Raw genomic sequence first — 19,831 nt, forward strand, 5'->3', positions numbered from 1 at the left:
TTAATTTTGATGCAGTAATGGTATTTTTCTTGTAGAGCCTTTGAGGTATTATACAAGTCTTAAAAGTCCTTAAATTGTCACTTCACTGTCATCTGGGGACCCCCCCCCCCCCCCAAATCATGTGGGGACCCACAGGTTGAGAACGACTGGTATATGAATACTCAATTGTGCTTTACATGGGGGGCATGAGAAAGTCGAACGTCAGCCCCTTATGGCCCCTACTATGCCGGCTATGGGCTATGAACCCTACAAACCCTCCCGCGCACTCAGATCAGCCAACGCAGGAAAGCTGGAAGTACCCTCACTAAAAACGCCGGGACAACGCTCCACACGTCCCAAACTCTTCTCCCTTCTGGCCCCAAAACTGTGGAATGCACTCCCCGTTGCAATCAGAACTGCAGCATCACTCCCAATCTTCCGCCGTAGTCTGAAGACCCACCTTTTCAGACTCCATCATGGCCCATAGCACTTATCCTACCCCCTTAGATAGCACTTTTTAGACTTAGATAGCATTTGAAACAGACTTATAGCATGTCTTGTAGACAGCACAATAATTGCATTGTATGTAGTCATAGCACATCATAGTACATATGTATAGCATAGTATAGTATATATGTATATTTAATATGTATAGTGTCATTATATAGATATGTTCTAGTTACGTTCTTAGCTTACGCATGGTTCTTGATAAATGCATTTTATATATGTGATGTATTCCCATACTTTTGTTCTTGCCTAATGTAAGTCGCTCTGGATTAAGAGCGTCTGCTAAATGCCTAAATTGTAAATTGTAATGTAGCTCTACATAGCAGAGGGATTGATTGATTGATTGAAAGATGTATTAACAGATTGGAGAATTACAGAGAGAAGTTCCATATGGGGCTAGACCGCTAGAGATTAACGTTAGCTTCCACATGTTTCATTTAAGTACACAGGACTAGAGGCTTGTTGTGCTAACATAACCACGTTAGCTAACCAGCTAACGCAAAGCTAACGTTAGTCCCTCTCTCGTTGTTATTGCGCACAACCGTGCCCACTGAGCACGGTAATATTCGTCTAAAGGGCCATCAAAAAGACGTCTATTCTTAGATTAGCGGTTGTTTAAACGTCTATATATAGACGGTCTATTGCTCAGTGGGTGCTTTTATCCACACTTCCATCCGTTCGCCTTTTAAATCTAAAAGTCCCATCAACGCACAGGTCCAAGCAACGCGATCTTATCTGGTTCTTGGGGTTTGTTAACACTGACTGCACTGCTGCCTGCTGCTGCTGTTACGTCCCCACTCGCCGCACAGTAACACACAGGAGGAGAGGAGACCATAGAGTAATAAAAGGAGGGGAGGAGACCTGTCTGTCGCCTGTGTAGTCTAAATAAAGTGTGGGCAAATGTCGACTCGGGATAGGTATTATTACTGTAGTGTAGATGATACTCGGGGGACACACATTTATTTTTTAATAAAACTTTTTTTTTTTACACCAGTGTCTGTGTCTGTGCGTGACAGATTTCGGGGCGCACCTTAGGGGGAACATTGGAGGAGACTAATTACACCCGGCAAACATGAACCTGACAAACTCATCTCCTCTAGGACTAAACTGTTCTCAGTCTTGCCCGTGGCTGCGAACTGTTAGGGAAGATTCATACCCAGTACCCACCTGTTTTTTCTTTAGTTTGAATATTTGCTGTTCCACTTTAGCGATCTCCCGATCCACACGGTCCATGCTCTGGATCAACTCTTCCTTAGACAGTTTGGAAGGAGAGTTATCCTGCTCCTCCACCATGTGTAAAGGCAGCCCTCCTGAGGATGAGGCCTCCACTTTCACACCGAACTGTGTCTCCTAGAGCAAAGTATAATAATTGTATAAAAAAGTGCTTTACAACAATATAAATATATATTTTTATACAAATAAATGTCATAGATTTTTAATTCGTAGGCTGTGATCAGGGTGTCTAAAGATTTCAGTTAGTCGATATGGGACTCCCTTTTTCTTTTATTGGTGTTTCGCCCAGGTGGGGGGCAGTTATATGCCTAAACTCTAATCTTTAACCTTACAAAAACTATGCCTAACCCTAACCTCACAAACACTATGCCCAACGCTGACCTTACCCTCACAAAAACTATGCCTAAACCCAACCTCAAAACCACGCCCGCCTGGGCAAAACACCAGGAAGATACAAGTCTATAGCCGTTATAGTATACTGGCAATTGGCAGAAACATAAATATGGCACGCAGGTTTGAAAACCTCACATCACAGCTCAAAGTTGTACTCAGACTTTGGAACCAATGGGGATATAATACTGTACAAGCCCAGTGACTGCCAATGAAATGGAGAGCGTTTTGGAGCAAAGTGATCGAAGAACGTGGCTAAACATTGCAGGCAAGTAAGAAAGTAAGTAATAAAGCTGATTATGTAGGCTACTAAATCATTAAAGGTGTAGGGAAACGGAAATGGTGGGCATTTTATTTTGAAGTTTCAGACGGTTTCAACATGAAACACAGCTCTGAAGTTTCTGAACCAATCAGAGCGTCGCATCCCTTCAGGCGATGGGACGGTAGCTAGGGACGGTAGCTATGCTATACGCAGGAGCATGGTGTGTGTTTGTTTACAAGTCAGATAGTCAGTCAGCTGTACCAGTTTACTGTTATGTGGCTTATTTCTACCCTATAATGTTTTCAGATACATATTTTAGCGTGATGATTAAGTTGAAAATAGTAATAATACACTGTCTGGATGTTATCTTGAATGGGAATAAAAACGGAGGATTTCTGTAATCAGGAGCAGCTGTGCTGGACCGATGCGCAGATATGGGGAATTTAACGGGTGAGCTTCATTTTGATTGGCTTTTATCGATGTGTATCTCTACACGTCATCACGCAGCACTTTTTTGTTTTCAGGAAGTAATTTAAAAAATATTTTAATGGACTTTTGATATAAAACACACAGAAATGATAATTTGCCCATTATTTTGGCATCCATTGTTAGGTATGCCCATATGATGACCACGGATATGGTCTAAAAGTGTGATTTTTTTTTTTTTATTTCACTACGCCTTTAAACCTTTAGTTGAACGAGATGCGTAGATCGACACCTGCTCAGCCTAGTTGGTTTATTCTATGTAATATTACACCACAACGCTGTGTAAGCTTGTAGATCTATAGATAGCAGATATACGACTCGCCCGTCCTGACTACTTTCATTTCTTTTTGGCTAGCAACACCCCTGCATAATGGGTGTAATGAAGGCTCTTACTCCCTCTCACGAGAGTTCCATATATGGAGAAGACAGGGACATCTAGTGCTGACATCAGTCAATGTAGAAACTCTATATATGGATGTGGACAGCATCGTCATCGTGACGGGCATTCAGCCGACCCTATATAAGAGTGGTTGTTGGCCTTGAGAGGGGGGGCTTCCATACGAGACAGGATATTGGCCATAGAACCCAGATATCGTTGTGTCAGAGATTTCGGCATCCCGGTTAAGTTCTCACCAGACATCACTGCGGTGGGTCCTAACCCAGACAACCAGCTCTAGCTTGAGTAGTATTTTAGGATAAATGATGCTTGAGGAAAGGATAAATGCAGGAATAGCACAGTGCATGTGTGATAAAGTGGTTCAAGCACTGGACTACATTAACAGAATCAGTTGGCTGGTGCACACTCACATATATGCAAACATGCACATGACGTGTATTAGTTTATGACTGGTCAATTTAATATTTGGGCTGATGAAATAGAATCTTGTCGGTGACATTGGCCTGCCAAGAAAATGCCTAGCAGAAACTAGGACTGTCAATATTGGAACATAATACGGAATATTCTGAGAAATTAAGAAAGTTACCCTGGGAAAAGGTTTTTACATCACTTCTATGGTCAAGTCTGGTTGTAAACTGTCTATCATAACCAAATGGATCACCAATTTCATCTTTGACCCGTTATGATTTTTTTATCAATTAAAGTGATTCAATGTGTTGTGTACGTTCAGAACAGTTGTACTTTGTCGTTTTTTTTTATCTGCCGTGAGGACAGCAAGGAAGGGGCATAACTTAAAGCTGTACAGCTGCTCTCAAACAGATGGCTTTTTATTTATTTTTATATTCCAAAATATTATATTTGAATGCCTTAATTGAATAATACACTCAAAAGTGTAGGCTATACCGAGTCTGACTGAATAGATTGGTTTGATTATAATTTCCAGTTTCATGTCAAGGTAAAGATTGTTTCATCACAGCACGTCACTCGATGGATGCATGTCCATTGTCCGGACAATCCGGGCTTAACATTACATTAACTAAGCTTATTAAAATGTGTCTACAGAATAAGACTGATTTGAATGATTAATTTGATCTCACAAGATAGCATCTCTCAGCACCAACCATGGCCGGGGCATACGGCACACAATATTTTATATAAAGAATATGATAGTTGAAATTTGAATAAATGCACAAAGTCATTAACATTTTAAGTTTGAGTATTTTTGATGCCAACCTTCTTGACCTCCCCAGTGGCTCTAAAGCCGTCCTGGGCTGCATGGGGCAGTGGCTGCACTACACCCCCTGCGTTGGGAGGAGTGCGGCTCATATGGGCCTCAGACACAGTCTCCATGCGGGGGCGTTTAGCCTCCATGGCCTCATGTTCGGCCTGGGTGGTGATGGAGTGGAACTGCTGTTCATAGCCATGGCGTCTCTCTGGAGGCCTGAGGAGAGAACAGAGGTATACAATTCAAATGTCCAGCTTTATCAGCAGCTACGCTGATCGAGACAGCAGGAATGAGAACACAGAGTGTTAAAAAAGCCACCAGAGAAAGGTCAGGGGCCGTACCTTTCTGTTCCAGGGTGGAATTCGGAGAGCAAAGACGGTCTTCTTCTACCCTGTGGATCTTGCATGTGACTGTGAGTCCGATAGTCCGGGACGGTGAACTCCTGGAGGCACGAACGAACACACACACACCCATGAACACACACCCATGAACACACACACACAAAATAACCAGTAAGACACCCTGAGGGCGAGAAGCGACGTGCTCACATCTGCCTCAGTGACAGCAGACTGCTGGGCAAGCGCTGGCGCTTTGGCATGGGGGGGTCAGATCATCATATAGAATGTCAGAACAGGTAAGCTCCATATATGGAGATCTAAGGTTGGCAGCGGGGGCAGTGTCTTGAGTGTTGTACAGTGTACAGGTTTGATGAGGTTTGGCCATATATGGAGTGTGTCTTGAGTGTACAAGGTTTAATGAGGTCAGATCAACATATGGAATGTCAGAACAGGTCAACTCCATATATGGTGATGAGGACAGATCAACATATGGAATGTCAGAACAGGTCAACTCCATATATGGTGATGAGGACAGATCAACATATGGAATGTCAGAACAGGTCAACTCCGTATATGGATATAGGGTGGCAGCGGAGGCGTGCTGAGAACTCTAGTTTTCGCCAGCTGCCGGGCACGGTATAACAATAACTTTGGGGAGTGCCCGTCTAGAGTTTGAATTGACAATATCAGTCAAAAGGGAGACGGGTGGGAAGGATCAACATACAGTATGGAATGTCAGAACACGTCAGCTCCATATATGGAGATCTAAGGGTTTGAGGTCAGATGTAGAGTTGCTGGCCGGCTCCATACAGTATATGCAGATATAGGTGATATCTATCCATGTATGTCTATCCAGGGTTTGATGAGGTCAGTGTCGTGATCTTCAAATATGGAGACGGCCATATATGGTGGCGTGTCACGAGGCGAGATGTGACCATATATTGGAGGCATGATGTCACATGGCGTGACCGTATATGGAGGCGTGACCAACCGACCGAAGGGAGGTGAGATGCAGGTTTTCATAGTAAACTGCGACCTGTGGTCGCAACAAATATTGTATTGGTAAAGCAGACTCAGTAATAACTAGATCTAAAATCTAATAGTCATACAGAGACTTACTACTCCAACTAAACTATACAAAGCAATTCAAGGTTTTTAAGTACATTATGATTTAATTCAATGAATGTCAATGTCAGTTAGAGGCTTATTTACTTCTATCTAAGGCTTAATGGAAAAATAACAATATCTGCACACTGACCTGCAAACAAACGTGAGCACATTGCAAATAACGTTAGAGGCACATTTCCAAACTCCAGGGTTCTTTTTTTATCACAGACTCAAGCAAATAAATCCCAGAAGAGTACCGTGGACATTTTTCGGCGTAATTTGCCTTCTGAGAAGTCTGTCATCGAATTAAGCTAACAAACATTACATGACCGTCATGGCACAGAAAAGATATGATAACTTCAGCTAAGACTTTGTTATAATCAACTCTAACTGTAGTAATGTTTTAGACAGCAGCAGAATATTTTTTTAACAACAATGCTTTAGAGTAGACCCATTTGACCACACCTGTTGGGTAGTAGCACTAAACCAAATTAGTCAAATCTGTCTTCCTACTAATTAAAACGAGACAAGATAGAGAGCTCATGATGGTACCTGCCATTACCTGGACTGCTAGCTAGAGTGGCACAACAACTACTAGTACTGCTTTCCAATGATACATTGCAAACAAATGTTTATACAGCCAGTATAAACACTGGCTGTGATGCAAGTGAGTGAGAGATCAATATCAATCTCCTCGATGCACCTTTAATACCAACAGACAATTTGTACTGAGTTTTTACTTGGCAGAGAAAACACCATTCAAGTTGCGATGATACAGTAGGACTGTCTGCAAAATGTGTCTCCAATGTGCTAGGCATAGATCAGAACGACTAATGACAATGGGTGTAGCCACTGATGAAATGAGAATACCAAATAGTAAAACAACTTGATTGACAGTGGCAACAAAGGGAGTTAACTGAACTGACACTCACATTTTAGAGATTGTACAAAGCAAACCCTTTCATCTAAATGTCAAAAGACATATGAACTACTACAGAGGCAGAAACAACTAGAAATAGTGCCCCTCGGGTCACAGGTCTAGCGTTTGTGATTTTTGTTCAAAATGGACCAATCCTGCAACCTTGAACCTTTGGAAGGTAATCTTAGCAAATCAGGATGGAATATGGGGAAGCGGACAGGTCTGTGTTGATCACATGACTATAGTCGAGATAGTGTATACCGATTTGTGTGATGTATGGATAAAATGTGTGTTTTGCCACAATCTGCCTCATGTTGGCGCTATAACAGGTTGTTGATTGCCGGAGATTAGCTGTACGCAGACGGATGGACACACGGACGGAGTGCAAAACATACTCTCCCCATGCCTTCGGCTGGTGGAGACAACAAATAAGATAACATCGATTACTGCAATGCTACCATAACAAACAAAGCGAAGAAACTGTCAAACGCATATTGCACTCTGGAATCAATCAGAAGAATCAACATAATGCCATTGCAGCTCTGCTATATGCAGCTGCAGCATCAAATCTAGTGCCGGCAAACAGAGTCATAAACTACCGAGTACAATAAGCAAGAGTTCACTCAACTAGGGGACTTGAAGAGATAACCTAAACTGTACAAAAGAAACATCAATGGAGCTAGATGCGTGTGTCATGCACAGTGTCCGTTTCTACCACTAATAAGGTGCATATTTGATGCCAACAGCTCAAGGAATTGGCTAGTGTACCTCGAGTTGTGGGTCTTTACACATATTCTCTAACATGCTCAACTTGTTTTGGTCAATGGTCAAAGATAAAGATGAATTGACATATGGAAATCTACCAAAATTATTAATGCCAAACAATCAAAGACAAACACCACCTTGTGACACCGATCTTTTTACCTGTTGGTGGCGCGCGGTGCTGAAGGTGTACTGGACAGAGTGTGGTGGGTAGCGGTTCTGCTCACTGCTGAAGCTCCCCTGGCCGGGGGGGTAGCCTGAGCTACTGGACATCCTGGCTCAGGGGAAGCGTGTTATTGCTGCTGCACAGATTAGGAGTTCAGCTGGAGCATGGTTGGAGAACCAACCCACCTGTGGAAAGACAGCACACAATCATAATGTTGAGTCTCGCAGATGGAGACATCAGAAACCTTCCAGTCATACTAACTCATACGCAGCTAAAATGAGAAGCATTCTCTGTGGTAATGAAAGAATACCTGACAAAGGACCCTGACTACTCTGTATAATCAGCATTGCAGTTTCAACAACAAAATGTAGAGGATTACCATGGATCATTTTAGAATTACCGTCGCCATCAGTGAGGAGGTCAATCATTTGACAATGGATTACATCCTATTATTGTATGCAACCAAAAGTTTAGCAAGAGCTGCCTGCCATGTGCAATATATGAAGATTGAATGATAACTGAACATAACGGAAGGAAACGGATGTCTGAGCTTACACATTAACGCATTATTTTCATTTCAGTTCTCTAAAATTAAGGTCTGGTGTTGCATTTCCATTCCAGGGAATGAGCAGAGCAAAAATATGCTCTTCTCAGCTGTCCATTATCTCAGGTTGACATCAAAGACAAACAACACACTTAACTGACTTAATTGCAGGCTGCTGTTATGGCATTTTTTATTTAATGGTAAAGGACTATGTGGAAAGATAGAACATAGGCAATCCCACAATCTCCAGTTACAGTAGTACTGTAGGTGGTTGGAAATGTATGCAGTGAAGAGCAAGAAGAGTATTGAACCAGGAGACACCTTGACTCATCCTCGTCTAAATCAAAGTATCACAAAAACAACTGAGCTAAGGTGTGGTTAAACATGTCTCTTTAGACTCAATGTCACCACTTCTTTACGCCTGTAAACCTGTGATTCTGATGTCAGAATGTAATCGTCCAAAACAAAATAAAAGGAAAGAGAGAGAAAAAGGTGCCTGAAAGAATAATCTATACGAATTCTCAAGTTCTGGTAATACAGGGCTTGACACTAACGGTTGCCCGATTGCCCGGGGCAAGTAAAAAAAATGGTCGCCTTCACCTGCCCGTCTGCCCCTCTCTTTATCAATCTCTCTCGTCTCTCCCAACACACAGGCACGCGCACGCACAAAAATGCTTCCCAATGTCTCTGTGAGCTTGCTGGCAGGCAGCTAAGACGTAGCTTGTCACTCGTTAATGAATGTGTTCCACCTGTGTACTCTCAGAAGCACATTGAAGTGGGCATAGGGCAAAAGCAGAACCTCCGTGACCGTTTTGCTTAAAAATTATACAGTACAGTACTCCACCTCCTGCTTGAGGCTGTCACTATGCCACCATCATTGGGACAAAGATGTTTGTATTTGGGGGCTTGGGGGATCAGTACTACAAGACCAGAGTGTTTGACACAGAGACCGACCACTGGCTGGACACGCCTTCTGCACAGTTTGTTCCAGAAGGACGCTGGTTGCATTCAGCCTTTGCCTACAATGGAGAGCTGTACATATTTGGTAGCGTCAGCGTTGGCCAGCACTTCAATGATCTGTGGAAGTTCAATCCAGAGACCTTCTCCTGGAAGAGGGTTGAGCCCAAGGGGAAATGTCTCCCTCATATGAGATGTGCTGTTGCATGATGGGGGATCGTATCATCCTCTCTGCTAGGACAAATAAAGAGGATAGTGCACGGAGGTGCGGCCCACTATCCTGCGGGAGGTTTGCACATGCTCAGTGTAAACAGGAACTGCGATGATGGAGTGTTCCAGCAGAGGTGCTAGAGGTGCATGAGAGTTGCTGACCCTGAACTGAAATAATAAAAAGGATATCACAAAAAGAGAATAGTACAAAGTTGATTTTGTTTTTATTTTAAAAAGTATATCAATTTCATAACTGTGGAAAAAATGTTGTGTATAACAGACTGAAAGATAAAGGACAAGTACATTTACTAAATGTTAATGTTTTTGTATATTTTCTTTTGTGGATTTTCCATGTTCTTTAATTAGTACATGTGTCAAACTTTTCTTTTTGTGAAATGACAAGAAACATGGATACTGTTCATTCAAGTGCTGTGGATGATATAAAACATTTGAAAAGGGAAGGGTGATTAATTGTTGTTTAATTCTCAACTGTTCTGGATCTCATTATTTACATGAAAGTTATGAGCTTTCTATCTAGCACCTCTGCTGGAACACTCCATCATCGCAGTTCCTGTTTACACTGAGCATGTGCAAACCTCCCGCAGGAGAGTGGGCCGCACCTCCGTGCACTATCCTCTTTATTTGTCCTAGCCTCTCTGGAGGAAGACAAACACCTGATGACCTTTATGTCTTGGACTTAAGTCCTAGTCTGAAGACGCTGTGTAAGCTAGAAGTTATTCAGTACGGTCTGGATAAGTCAGAACTCAACATCAGGTGGGAACTGGCAGCCATGACTACCAACAGCAGCTGAAAGAAATTACGAAATGAAACAAAACAAATAAACCAAACAGTGACCACATTCTGTTGGTACCTGAGAAAGAGTGCCACCTACTGGTTTAATTTATCTCATGAATCATCTACTGAAGTCGTATTAAGAGAGAAGTTAATGGAAAAGTGCACAGATGCATGTTTTGTTTTGCAGACATTCTGACAATGTGCTTCATAAATGTGCATTTAAATGGAAATAATAGAATTCCGGCGGAACGGTGAAGCGCCTAAGAATACTATAGGAACCTACTGTAGCTTGGGTGACATAATAGCGGATGTATGAACATCGTTCAACATCTGTAAACGATTGTGATGATTAAATCATGACAAAACAAATAGACTATCTCAAATAATTAGCGATTAGACGATTTTGTAATACTTGTGAACCCCAGTCTTGTCTTGGCCTTCCCGCTCAGAGTGGATTTCTCTCCGAGTCCTGGTCTGTCCGCTGCGGTGCGTCTGTGTTTAGAGAATGGGGGGGGGGGGGGGTTTGAGAGCTGGATTTAGACCTTCCTGCTTTGCTTGTCGCATTGCCAGCCCCCCCCTGCTGTGGATATGGGGAGGGGATGGTGGGGGGCTGACACCCACCCACCCAACCACCAGAGCACAGGGTGGTCTGTCTGTCTGGCTGTGTCATCGTCATAGTCATCCCTCAGGTCAGCAAGTCTTCCTTTGTTAAAGTACAGTATAACATATGTGACTCTTTTTGATACAGAGACAGTCATGGCGGCAAGACTAACTGTTTAGCATAGGAGAAAAACAGTTTTATTTATTTTTTCCCAAAGTGTGTTAATAGCACAGGCAGATTCTTCACATACTAGACTCGAGCATGTCTGAAATAAATGTCAGAGCTGAAATCGACATGTACATATGAAATAAATGCTTAAACATGTAGCTAGGTGTAATGTTAAGAGTCCACCGAAGTGAACCTTTCAAGGCTGTTTTCTCAACTCCATCTCCAAAACTGGTGGGTCAAACTGAACAACATGTCAATTTGAAGCTACTAGACCTGTACGTGCCCGTCGGCTACCGGCCTACTTGAGAACGATGCAATAATAATAATACCTGTTGTCAACTGTCTGTGTCCCACATGGAGATCTCTGTATCTGCCTGTGTGTGAAGAGGGCAAACTGACTGACTGTGACTGTGGTTTGGGTTGCAAAAGTAGGCTAATCAATTGTCAGGTGTGGGGTTGCCATGGCAATCAATTGGCTGAGGCAAGGCTGGAAATTGCACAGGTGAGGGGTTTTAGGCTGATTAGGCCCACTGGCAGAGCCTGACCAGAGCCTTTTGTGGTAGTTTGAGAACCGTGGGTCCGACCGACTCGAGTCCGGGCACTGCACTCCCTGTGGGGGTGTGGAACGCGTGTGTCAAATATGAAGTCGGTGGGGCAAACGGTTCACGAGTTACGTGCATTACAACCGTACACACACACGCATTTATAGTAGGATGATTCCCTGCTTTCATAAGACATGAAAAAATCAATGACTTGGCCTCCACCAGAAACTGTCACATATTGTATAACATTTATATAAGACATTCATGTAAAGACAAATATGTTTTCATTGTGATACAGATAGATATAGGAACTTTTCTGAATGATCCAAGCCGGGACACAATTCATTGATTGATCATTAAAATAAACGTGCTTCTGAATTGAAAATACACACAGCCCACCAATGTCCACTTAACCCGGACGGCAGGAGGAGTGGTAAGGTGCATGGGTGGACCCTGATTCAGGGGAGTGGTAAGGTGTATGGGTGGACCCTGATTCAGAAAGAAAAATAAATCACACCTGTGTGAAGTGAGGGGCACTCTTATCATTATACATCATCATACATCACCTCAGATTTGCTCGTCTACATATGACATACGTCATTTTCCCTTCATTGTCAATGCCTGGTATTTAATGTTTGTGTTTCCACAAATGTACGTCATATTTGGTGGACATTTGACCTAATTTCCCCATGAGACGTGTGGACAAAAGCTGTATATTATAGGAGGGGCTAGCGCCCCTCAAACAGTGCTGAGTTCTGGTAAATACACACCACAGATATTTTGGCCGACACCGCTTTTGGTTCAGCTGAATTTCTTCAAGCAGTTTGTTTTATTTATTATTTTTGAGGGGCGCTATCCCCTCCTATGTCCAGCTTTGAGGGTCTGTGTAAACACAAACATTGAAGACAAAAGTGAGGACGCAAATTGTGATTGGCCAGTATGAGATGATGTATGATGTTGTACGATGACAAGAGCGCCCCTCACTTCACACGGGTGTGATTTTCATTAGCTGCCAAATTGATATGCGTTTGGCCGCAGATACGCATCTGATGTTTGGTTTAGTGCCAATGGTGATAAGTAAGGAAAACATTTGTCGTCATAATAGCCAAAAAATGAAATTGGGTATGAGCTTTTTAAAATGTTACTCATTTAGCTGGGGGGCCCTCTCCCCTCCCCCTGCAAAGTGCAAACCCCCTTGGGGACCCCTTGGGGGGGGGGGTCTCTCTGGACCCCACTTTGAGAGCCAGTGCATAAAAGAAATGCGTAACCGCACCCTCTGCTCCGGAAAAATTAAAAACAAGTTTTATTGACCGGCGCTTCCAGCCAAAAATTGCCTTTGTACGTCCAGGTATTTAAAGGTCGTGGTTTTAAAAGTATCTTGGCCAAAGCATGAGTCAATAAAACAGAGTGGCTACATTTATTTGTCAAACAAACCGAGGTTTGTGTTTGTGAGACAAGATCGACTGGTCTGGAGAGAGATCTGCATTACAATAACATCCTCTGTCTGTGCACACATGTACAAACACACACACACACAGTGTCACACACACACATACACACGTACAGTCCTGAATGGTCATTTAGCGAGAACATTATTGGTTCCCAAACTGAAAGGTGTGGGAACCCTTTCAGATGGGGGTCCGCCAACAAACTTATTTGGCGGTCCTTGACAGACACGCGATTGTTTGAGAACCACTGGTTCTCATTAGACAGCAAGCCATAATAAAAGAAATGCCAACAAGCAAATTAGAAAGTTCCCCTCGGGGCACAGGTCTCCACCAGGCCAGGTCAGGTTGTGGCCTCCTGGTGGCGCTATAATAGAAATGTGTTTTGCAAAAATCTACCTGTTGGTGGTGCTATAACAGGCCAATGTGAAAAGGGTGGGATATATTCCTCAGCCTAGTAGGAAAGTCTGTGAAAGATTTCACGTAAATTGCACGCTGCGTTCATGATTTGAGGCTTTTTGTTCAAAACGGGCCAATCCTGCAAACCCCATGCCTTCGGCCTGGTGGAGACAATAAATACGAACACACAAACTACTATACTAGCAGTATATAGTGGGTGTGGATCTTTTGTTCAGGTGCATCAAGTATAATACAGTTTCATCCTCACCAAACTATTCAGTTCAGAAAACCCCCAAAAACGTTATTTGAATATTCAAATATTTATTTTCCTATTTAATCGAATCAAGCTTTGAAGTAATTGGGTCAACCCTATTTATTTTATTTGTCCTCACGTCACAAGAAGACATAATAGTAAACAAAAAAAGAACAATCACTCTCCTCCCAGGCTCCCACCCAAGGATCTAAAGCAGCATCAAAGGACCACAATAAAAGATAACAAATATAGACAATCAAAGCAAAAGATTCTTAACTCCTTGAACGCCGGTTACCATTTCCACATAGGTGGAAAGTGCCAGAGAAGCCACGGGTGATTTTTAACCCACAGCACAGATTCGTTTTAACCCGCTGCGCATGTCAGGAGCCATGGGTGATTTTGTTTTACCCGCAGCACGGGTGAGTCTTAACCAGCCACACAGGTCTGATTGACAGGATGTCTGACTTATGGGCAGTCCCCCACCACGCCTGGACTAGTATGGTACAATTGGTACTTGTTGAAAGCAGTATCAGTGACGTTGAACCGTTTTCAATGTAGGTAGGAGGTGGACATTCAAACTTGTGTCTCTGTCGCCAACCAGGTGTTATGTGAGCGTTTGTTACTTGTGTCAAACTTTGTGCAAAATGGTGACATCCACTGCAATAATATCAACACAGATTTCTTCATAATCAGGCAATTCAATCCATTAAAGTAGGGGTTCCCAACCCCAATAAAATGTTCGCGGACCGGCATGGCTGGGGGCTTCGCGGCCGTGTATCATCGTAACAAAATACGGAAGACAGTTGACTGGCCTCAAGTAGCCTACCCATTGTTATATTATTATTACCGTACCAGTGCCAGTGGGACATGTCCCATGTAGCGGTACACGTACCATCGGTTGGGAACCTCTGCATTAAAGTGTCAAAGTTGTCTCAACTTCAGACACTTTACATGTAGAGCAGAGACCCGACAGTCACACAGGCAGGGTAAAGTATATATCGATGGATAGTTTAATATTCTTAATAATATGTGTCAGAGACGCAAGGCGCGTTGTGTTCAACAACTCATTGTGTTCAACAATATCAGTTATATCACAATTATTTTTCAAGCAGTATCACTTCACGATCCACGACATTATCATCACCATTATTTTTCATTTGGCCTGGATTAAATTGTTTTCAAGTGATGCAGCTTTGTTTGGCGTTCTGAACATAGACTGATTCACTGATGGAATGGGGATTTTACCATGGATCTTTGCTGTTTGTATACACAGTGGGCAAGTGTGTTATCTCTCTCCATTAGTGAATTGCCATCTGGTTTGTTCATTGTAGTCACTCAGAGAGGGCCTATAGAGCTTTGTACCTCCAGTCCTAACCTTCTCAGACAACCTTTCTTCAAAACTGCGAGTGCACATTGAGATCACACTACACATGATGTTCAGCTATAGCGGCAGAATTCGAATATTGACCTGTTTAAGCCAAATAAAGTGTATTTTCCTATTCTACAGCTTGTAAACTCAATCCAAACCCTGATGCTGCCAATCAGGGGGGTATTGGGCACCAATTTGTACGTTTTCGGTATGACTCAGCCAAGGATTGAACCCTTCCCTGCCTCAAGGCGGACACATTAACCACAAGGCCACTGAGCCGACATTCAAGTTATAGAAAGCAAAAAAGCAAGGGAATTGTGTACATTGCACAATATAGCTTGTATACAATGTATGAAATGTAACTTGACAGTGGATGGTCAGGATTCCTTTATGCCACCAGAACATTGGACTAAATATGAGTCCCAGTCAAATGCCAGGTCTAAACCAGGCAGGTCAGCCCTCCAGATCTACAGTTAACGATTTATAACTAGTTTTCAGACTCTAACGTTAAATGTCAGATACTAATTCCTCTTTGTGCCTTTACTTCTACCTAATCCATATGGAAATGACTTAGCTAGCCTAAATTGTATGTAAAAAAGAAAAAAGTATAATTCTGTAAATATTCTTGCCATTAGTAGAATTATTTACTAGTACATTTGCATCCGGCTTCAAGGGTTTGTAGTTGGATGGAGCTGAAATAAGCCTAAATGCACATTGTGATAGTAATGCACTTGACTTGTGACTAAAGAGCGTGCATTGTGATCTTAGTGGTGTGCCAGTTTTGTGATGACTTCTTCATCTGACTTCTTGAGTCACAGTGCTTGGCATCTAACAAATAAAAAGCAAATTAGTGTAGTGGTAATCTCCATTGTGCATGAGGAAAAGGCATCCATGCAATACAGCATGTGTACACATGTCATGTTGTCTATATCCGAGCAATTTAGAATACAAAAGTATTGGGTTAATAATATCATAAGATTCGTTCCAAATATAACCAGCTTTGAGTCAGCTGAGCTCCTTTTAAATGTCTCCAACATTAACAAAAGTTAATGACCATGGAACTGAACCCTAAAAATGAAATGGCTCATGCTAAAGGGTTGGATGTACATTTCGTTACGATTCATATTTCATTTCCCATCTTTAAAATGGCATCACTTCTGCCAATTATGTGCTAAACACTGATAAGGCCCCTCACTAAGATTCAGTTGTGGTAGATTGGACGCTGTATTCGTGATTTGGGGCATTTTTGGTAAAAGTTCCCTCCTCCCGCAAACTTAGGAAAGAAATAATAGCCAATCGGAATGGAATATGAAAATATATAAATGTTTATCACGACTCCAGAGATAATGTATACCAATTTGTGTGAAATCTGTAGCAGCAAAAATCTAGCTAGGAATGGGCACAAACTATAGGGATAGGTGGAGTTGAGTCATAATCCAAGGACATGTTTTAACCCATTTAGACCCGAGGACGATTCTACAAATGCCTTCTAAATCTTGATCGTTTTCTGAAAAACCTATGTTTCGATGTCAGTGGTGCTCAACCTTTTTCATGTCAAGGACCCCCAGAATTGTCTGTATTTGGCCACGGACCCCCATCTGAACATATGTAGTTCCAGCGACCTCCCAGAAGCAAAGATTTTAGTTAAAAACAAAAATAGCAGATCTACAAGCTGCACTCGGTGCCGCGCTATTAGCTTGTAGATCTGCTATTTTTCACTTTATCTAGTTGTAATTAAATTACCGGTAGTGTCTACAGTTCAAGAGTTGTATAGGCCAAAACCAAAATAGGCCTAACACTGCCACCACCGTATTGGAGCTTCCGAGTGTTACGTTTTCACATGTATGTACCAAACCAGTACATCTGACACAATAATCTGATCTGATCCATGAGGCTGATTTGAAAAAATGTACGTGGAGTCTTCTTTCCTTGGCCTACTGTGGGATTTGGGGGTCTCTATTTTGCAGAGCCTGGGTTTCGATGGGCGCTGATGGGACGCTTGTTTTACAGTGCCTGCTACTACTAGTAGGGCGGGGTTATATAACCTCACAAAAACTATACCTAAACCTAACCCTAACCTCACAAAAACTATGTCTAAACCTAACCTTAACCCTGACATGTAAAACAAGCGCCCCCTCAGCTACCATTGACTCCCAGGCTCTGCCAAAGAGAGTCTCCCACTTAGAATTAGCCCTTCGCTAAATCCCACCCCAAAAAGCGATTGTCTAATGCCAACCTAAATAGTTTAGCAACTGCTGCTACGCAGGTCAAGCTTTCGCCACCTCATAGCTGTCAATGTTATTTTGCATGGCTGTGTTGTTGAACATATACACGGCTTAACGTTGGGAAAGTTACACGACTGACCCACCCAAGCTGATTTCTCCCATTTCCCATTTGATGTCCTCGTATTTCGAGTTTATTTAAATAATGTCATGCACATTTGTCCAGTGCATAGCCTACTGCAGGCCTTTTGATGCTCTTGCTAGTGAAATGATTGATTATTTATATGGAGAAATCTCATCATTTAACATGCATCTCTATGGGTGAGAAGGACAGCTTGCCCTGTCTCCTCACTGCTAACGTGTTGGTGAGGGACTTAGTGAAGGGCTAATTTGACACATCATTCAAGTAGCCTGGGCAGCATTCCTTTTCGGGTTTATGATCCGGTTGGAAGCGGATGATATCGCTACGTCATGTTGTAGTCAGTAGGCAGGAACCATTAATCTGGAACTTCCTTTTCCCTCAAACCGATTTTTCTAAAAAAAAAAAAAAAAGCAGCAGGCTAAGAGAGCTTTTATTGTTATTCTTCCGGTTTGGAAAGTTCCGGATGATTGTCCTGCCTGATAAAACAATGACTACAACATGACGTAACGATATCATCCGCTCCAGACCGGTTCACACAGCAATTTTGTAACACAGACCAGGCTTTCCTCTGAGGTGGAAAGCCTGGTGACGCGAGGTTATCATTCAAGTGGTGTCTGGGTCCGGGAATAGTTGGCACATGGACTGGGGCAAAAACATAATCTCCGCCTACTGGCTGGCAGGGCAGGTTGTGGCCTCCTGGTGGCGCTATAATAGGCCAATGTGAAAAGGGTGCCATTTCTTGTTACGCCTTGGATGGCAATTGGATGATTTGATGATTTGTTCCAAAAATGTGTTTTGCAAAAATCCACCTGTTGGTGGCACTATAACAGGCCAATAACAGGCCATCTTGAACACATGACTATAGAGTAACGATATGTAACGATTTGCAGGCTTTTTGGACAGAATCTGGAGGAGTAATATCAAAAAATGTGTTTTTCAAAAGTCAGCCTCCTGGTGGCGCTATAACAGGCCGTTCTGGAAAATGTGGTTCATCGTTGGCATCCAGGGAGTGTGTGTGCAAAATTTGGCATCGACCGGGGTAGCGGTGCTGGAGATTAGCTGTACACAGACGGACGGACACACACACACACACGAGTGCAAAACATACTCTCTCCCCAGTCCCCATGCCTTCGGCCTGGTGGAGACAATAACCCAAATTGTTGGGTGACAAATACTGAACTGGCTAGAAGGGTACAGTTTTTGCTTGTTTTCATGTTTCCAGACAACGTTCACTAATTGCTAATGCAAGTCATTTATTGACCATGTCATGATGTTTTACAGTATCCACAAACTCTGAAGATTTGTCAAGTATCTTGTATAAGTAGAGTTGGCTATAAATACAGTCTATCTAGATTAGAACAAATACAATTCCCTTACGGTCTTCAACCTTCAATATCTCAACCTTGACTTTTGTATCTTAACTTTATATGTGAATTATCAATGGTGCCATGTTTTTTTTCCCCCATTACATTAAATTATGTGTAAATAACCTGTGGTTTTTAAGTTACATTCTGTTCCAAATCTGATTTAGAATCCACCTAGCAAGAGCATTTGCTGACTGTTTGTTATGGTTACATATATGGGCAGGAGAACCCTGTTTGGTAAATGTTATTGTTGCCTTTTACCATACTGTCATAAACGCAATTGAATTTCTTGCTTGAATTGGGGGATGGGTCCATTTCCGCAAGCGATGACCTTATCCAGAAACTTACTAAACATGCATAATGGCCAACTTTAAATTAAAATACATTTTATGTTAGGACTTCGGTTTATTGATCACACATCTGGGATGTTGTTGCTGTTGTTGCTAGCTGGCTAACTTAGCAGTATTTCACCTTTGAATTCTCAACCACGTCGCCATCTTGCAAGGCAGATTTTCAGCGTAGACTGAGCGCTGAAATGACGTTTTAACAGTTCAAACAAAACAAGTAACTTTGGTACAGACAGGCCATTTACACTCACCTCATATTTAGAAATAACAGCCAATGAAGCGAAACTTATCCCTATTAGAATGTTGTAGAAATCGTTGATTGTAAATCCGCGGGTTAACGGACTGTGGACGACTGGGCAAGCTGTAGGCTGCGCCGCATTTGTCTGTCGACGTCCTGGAAGGACATCATGTATTTTCCTATATGATAAAGAGCAATACACGTTGGGAAACGCCTATACTCTATCACCATTTGTTCCTGTTTTTTTCCCTAAATTTTAAGTCACACTACATAAATATCTTGATAAATACCTACATGTTTGTAAGTAAATATTTATTTTACACCTGTAAGGATCAGGTGGTGTGACAGTTAAATCTTTCCTACCAGCAAAGTAATGTTCCCGTGGGCTGTGGTCTAAAAAATATATAAATAAAAAGAAAGAAAAAAGAAACAATACTTGCTCGATTTATTAAAATGATATCTTT

At 42.3% G+C, this 19,831-nt stretch overlaps 1 protein-coding gene across 2 annotated transcripts in view; it reads right to left on the reverse strand.

Annotated features, from left to right (window-relative positions):
* Window positions 1-19,593, reverse strand: part of ncor1 (nuclear receptor corepressor 1) — an 89,514-nt gene extending 69,921 nt beyond the window's left edge. For both annotated transcript variants that reach the window (XM_079508574.1, XM_079508573.1), the window contains exons 1-5: window positions 19,381-19,593; window positions 7,768-7,956; window positions 4,821-4,921; window positions 4,488-4,695; window positions 1,654-1,836 (exon numbers count right to left, since the gene is read on the reverse strand). In XM_079508574.1, coding sequence (XP_079364700.1) covers window positions 1,654-1,836; window positions 4,488-4,695; window positions 4,821-4,921; window positions 7,768-7,878 — 603 coding nt within the window. In that variant the 5' untranslated portion in view covers window positions 7,879-7,956; window positions 19,381-19,593. The remainder of the gene's footprint in view (window positions 1-1,653; window positions 1,837-4,487; window positions 4,696-4,820; window positions 4,922-7,767; window positions 7,957-19,380) is intronic.
* Window positions 19,594-19,831: the final 238 nt, after the last annotated feature.

This window comes from Electrona antarctica (assembly GCF_951216825.1).
Source record: "Electrona antarctica genome assembly, chromosome: 8".
NCBI lineage: Eukaryota > Metazoa > Chordata > Actinopteri > Myctophiformes > Myctophidae > Electrona > Electrona antarctica.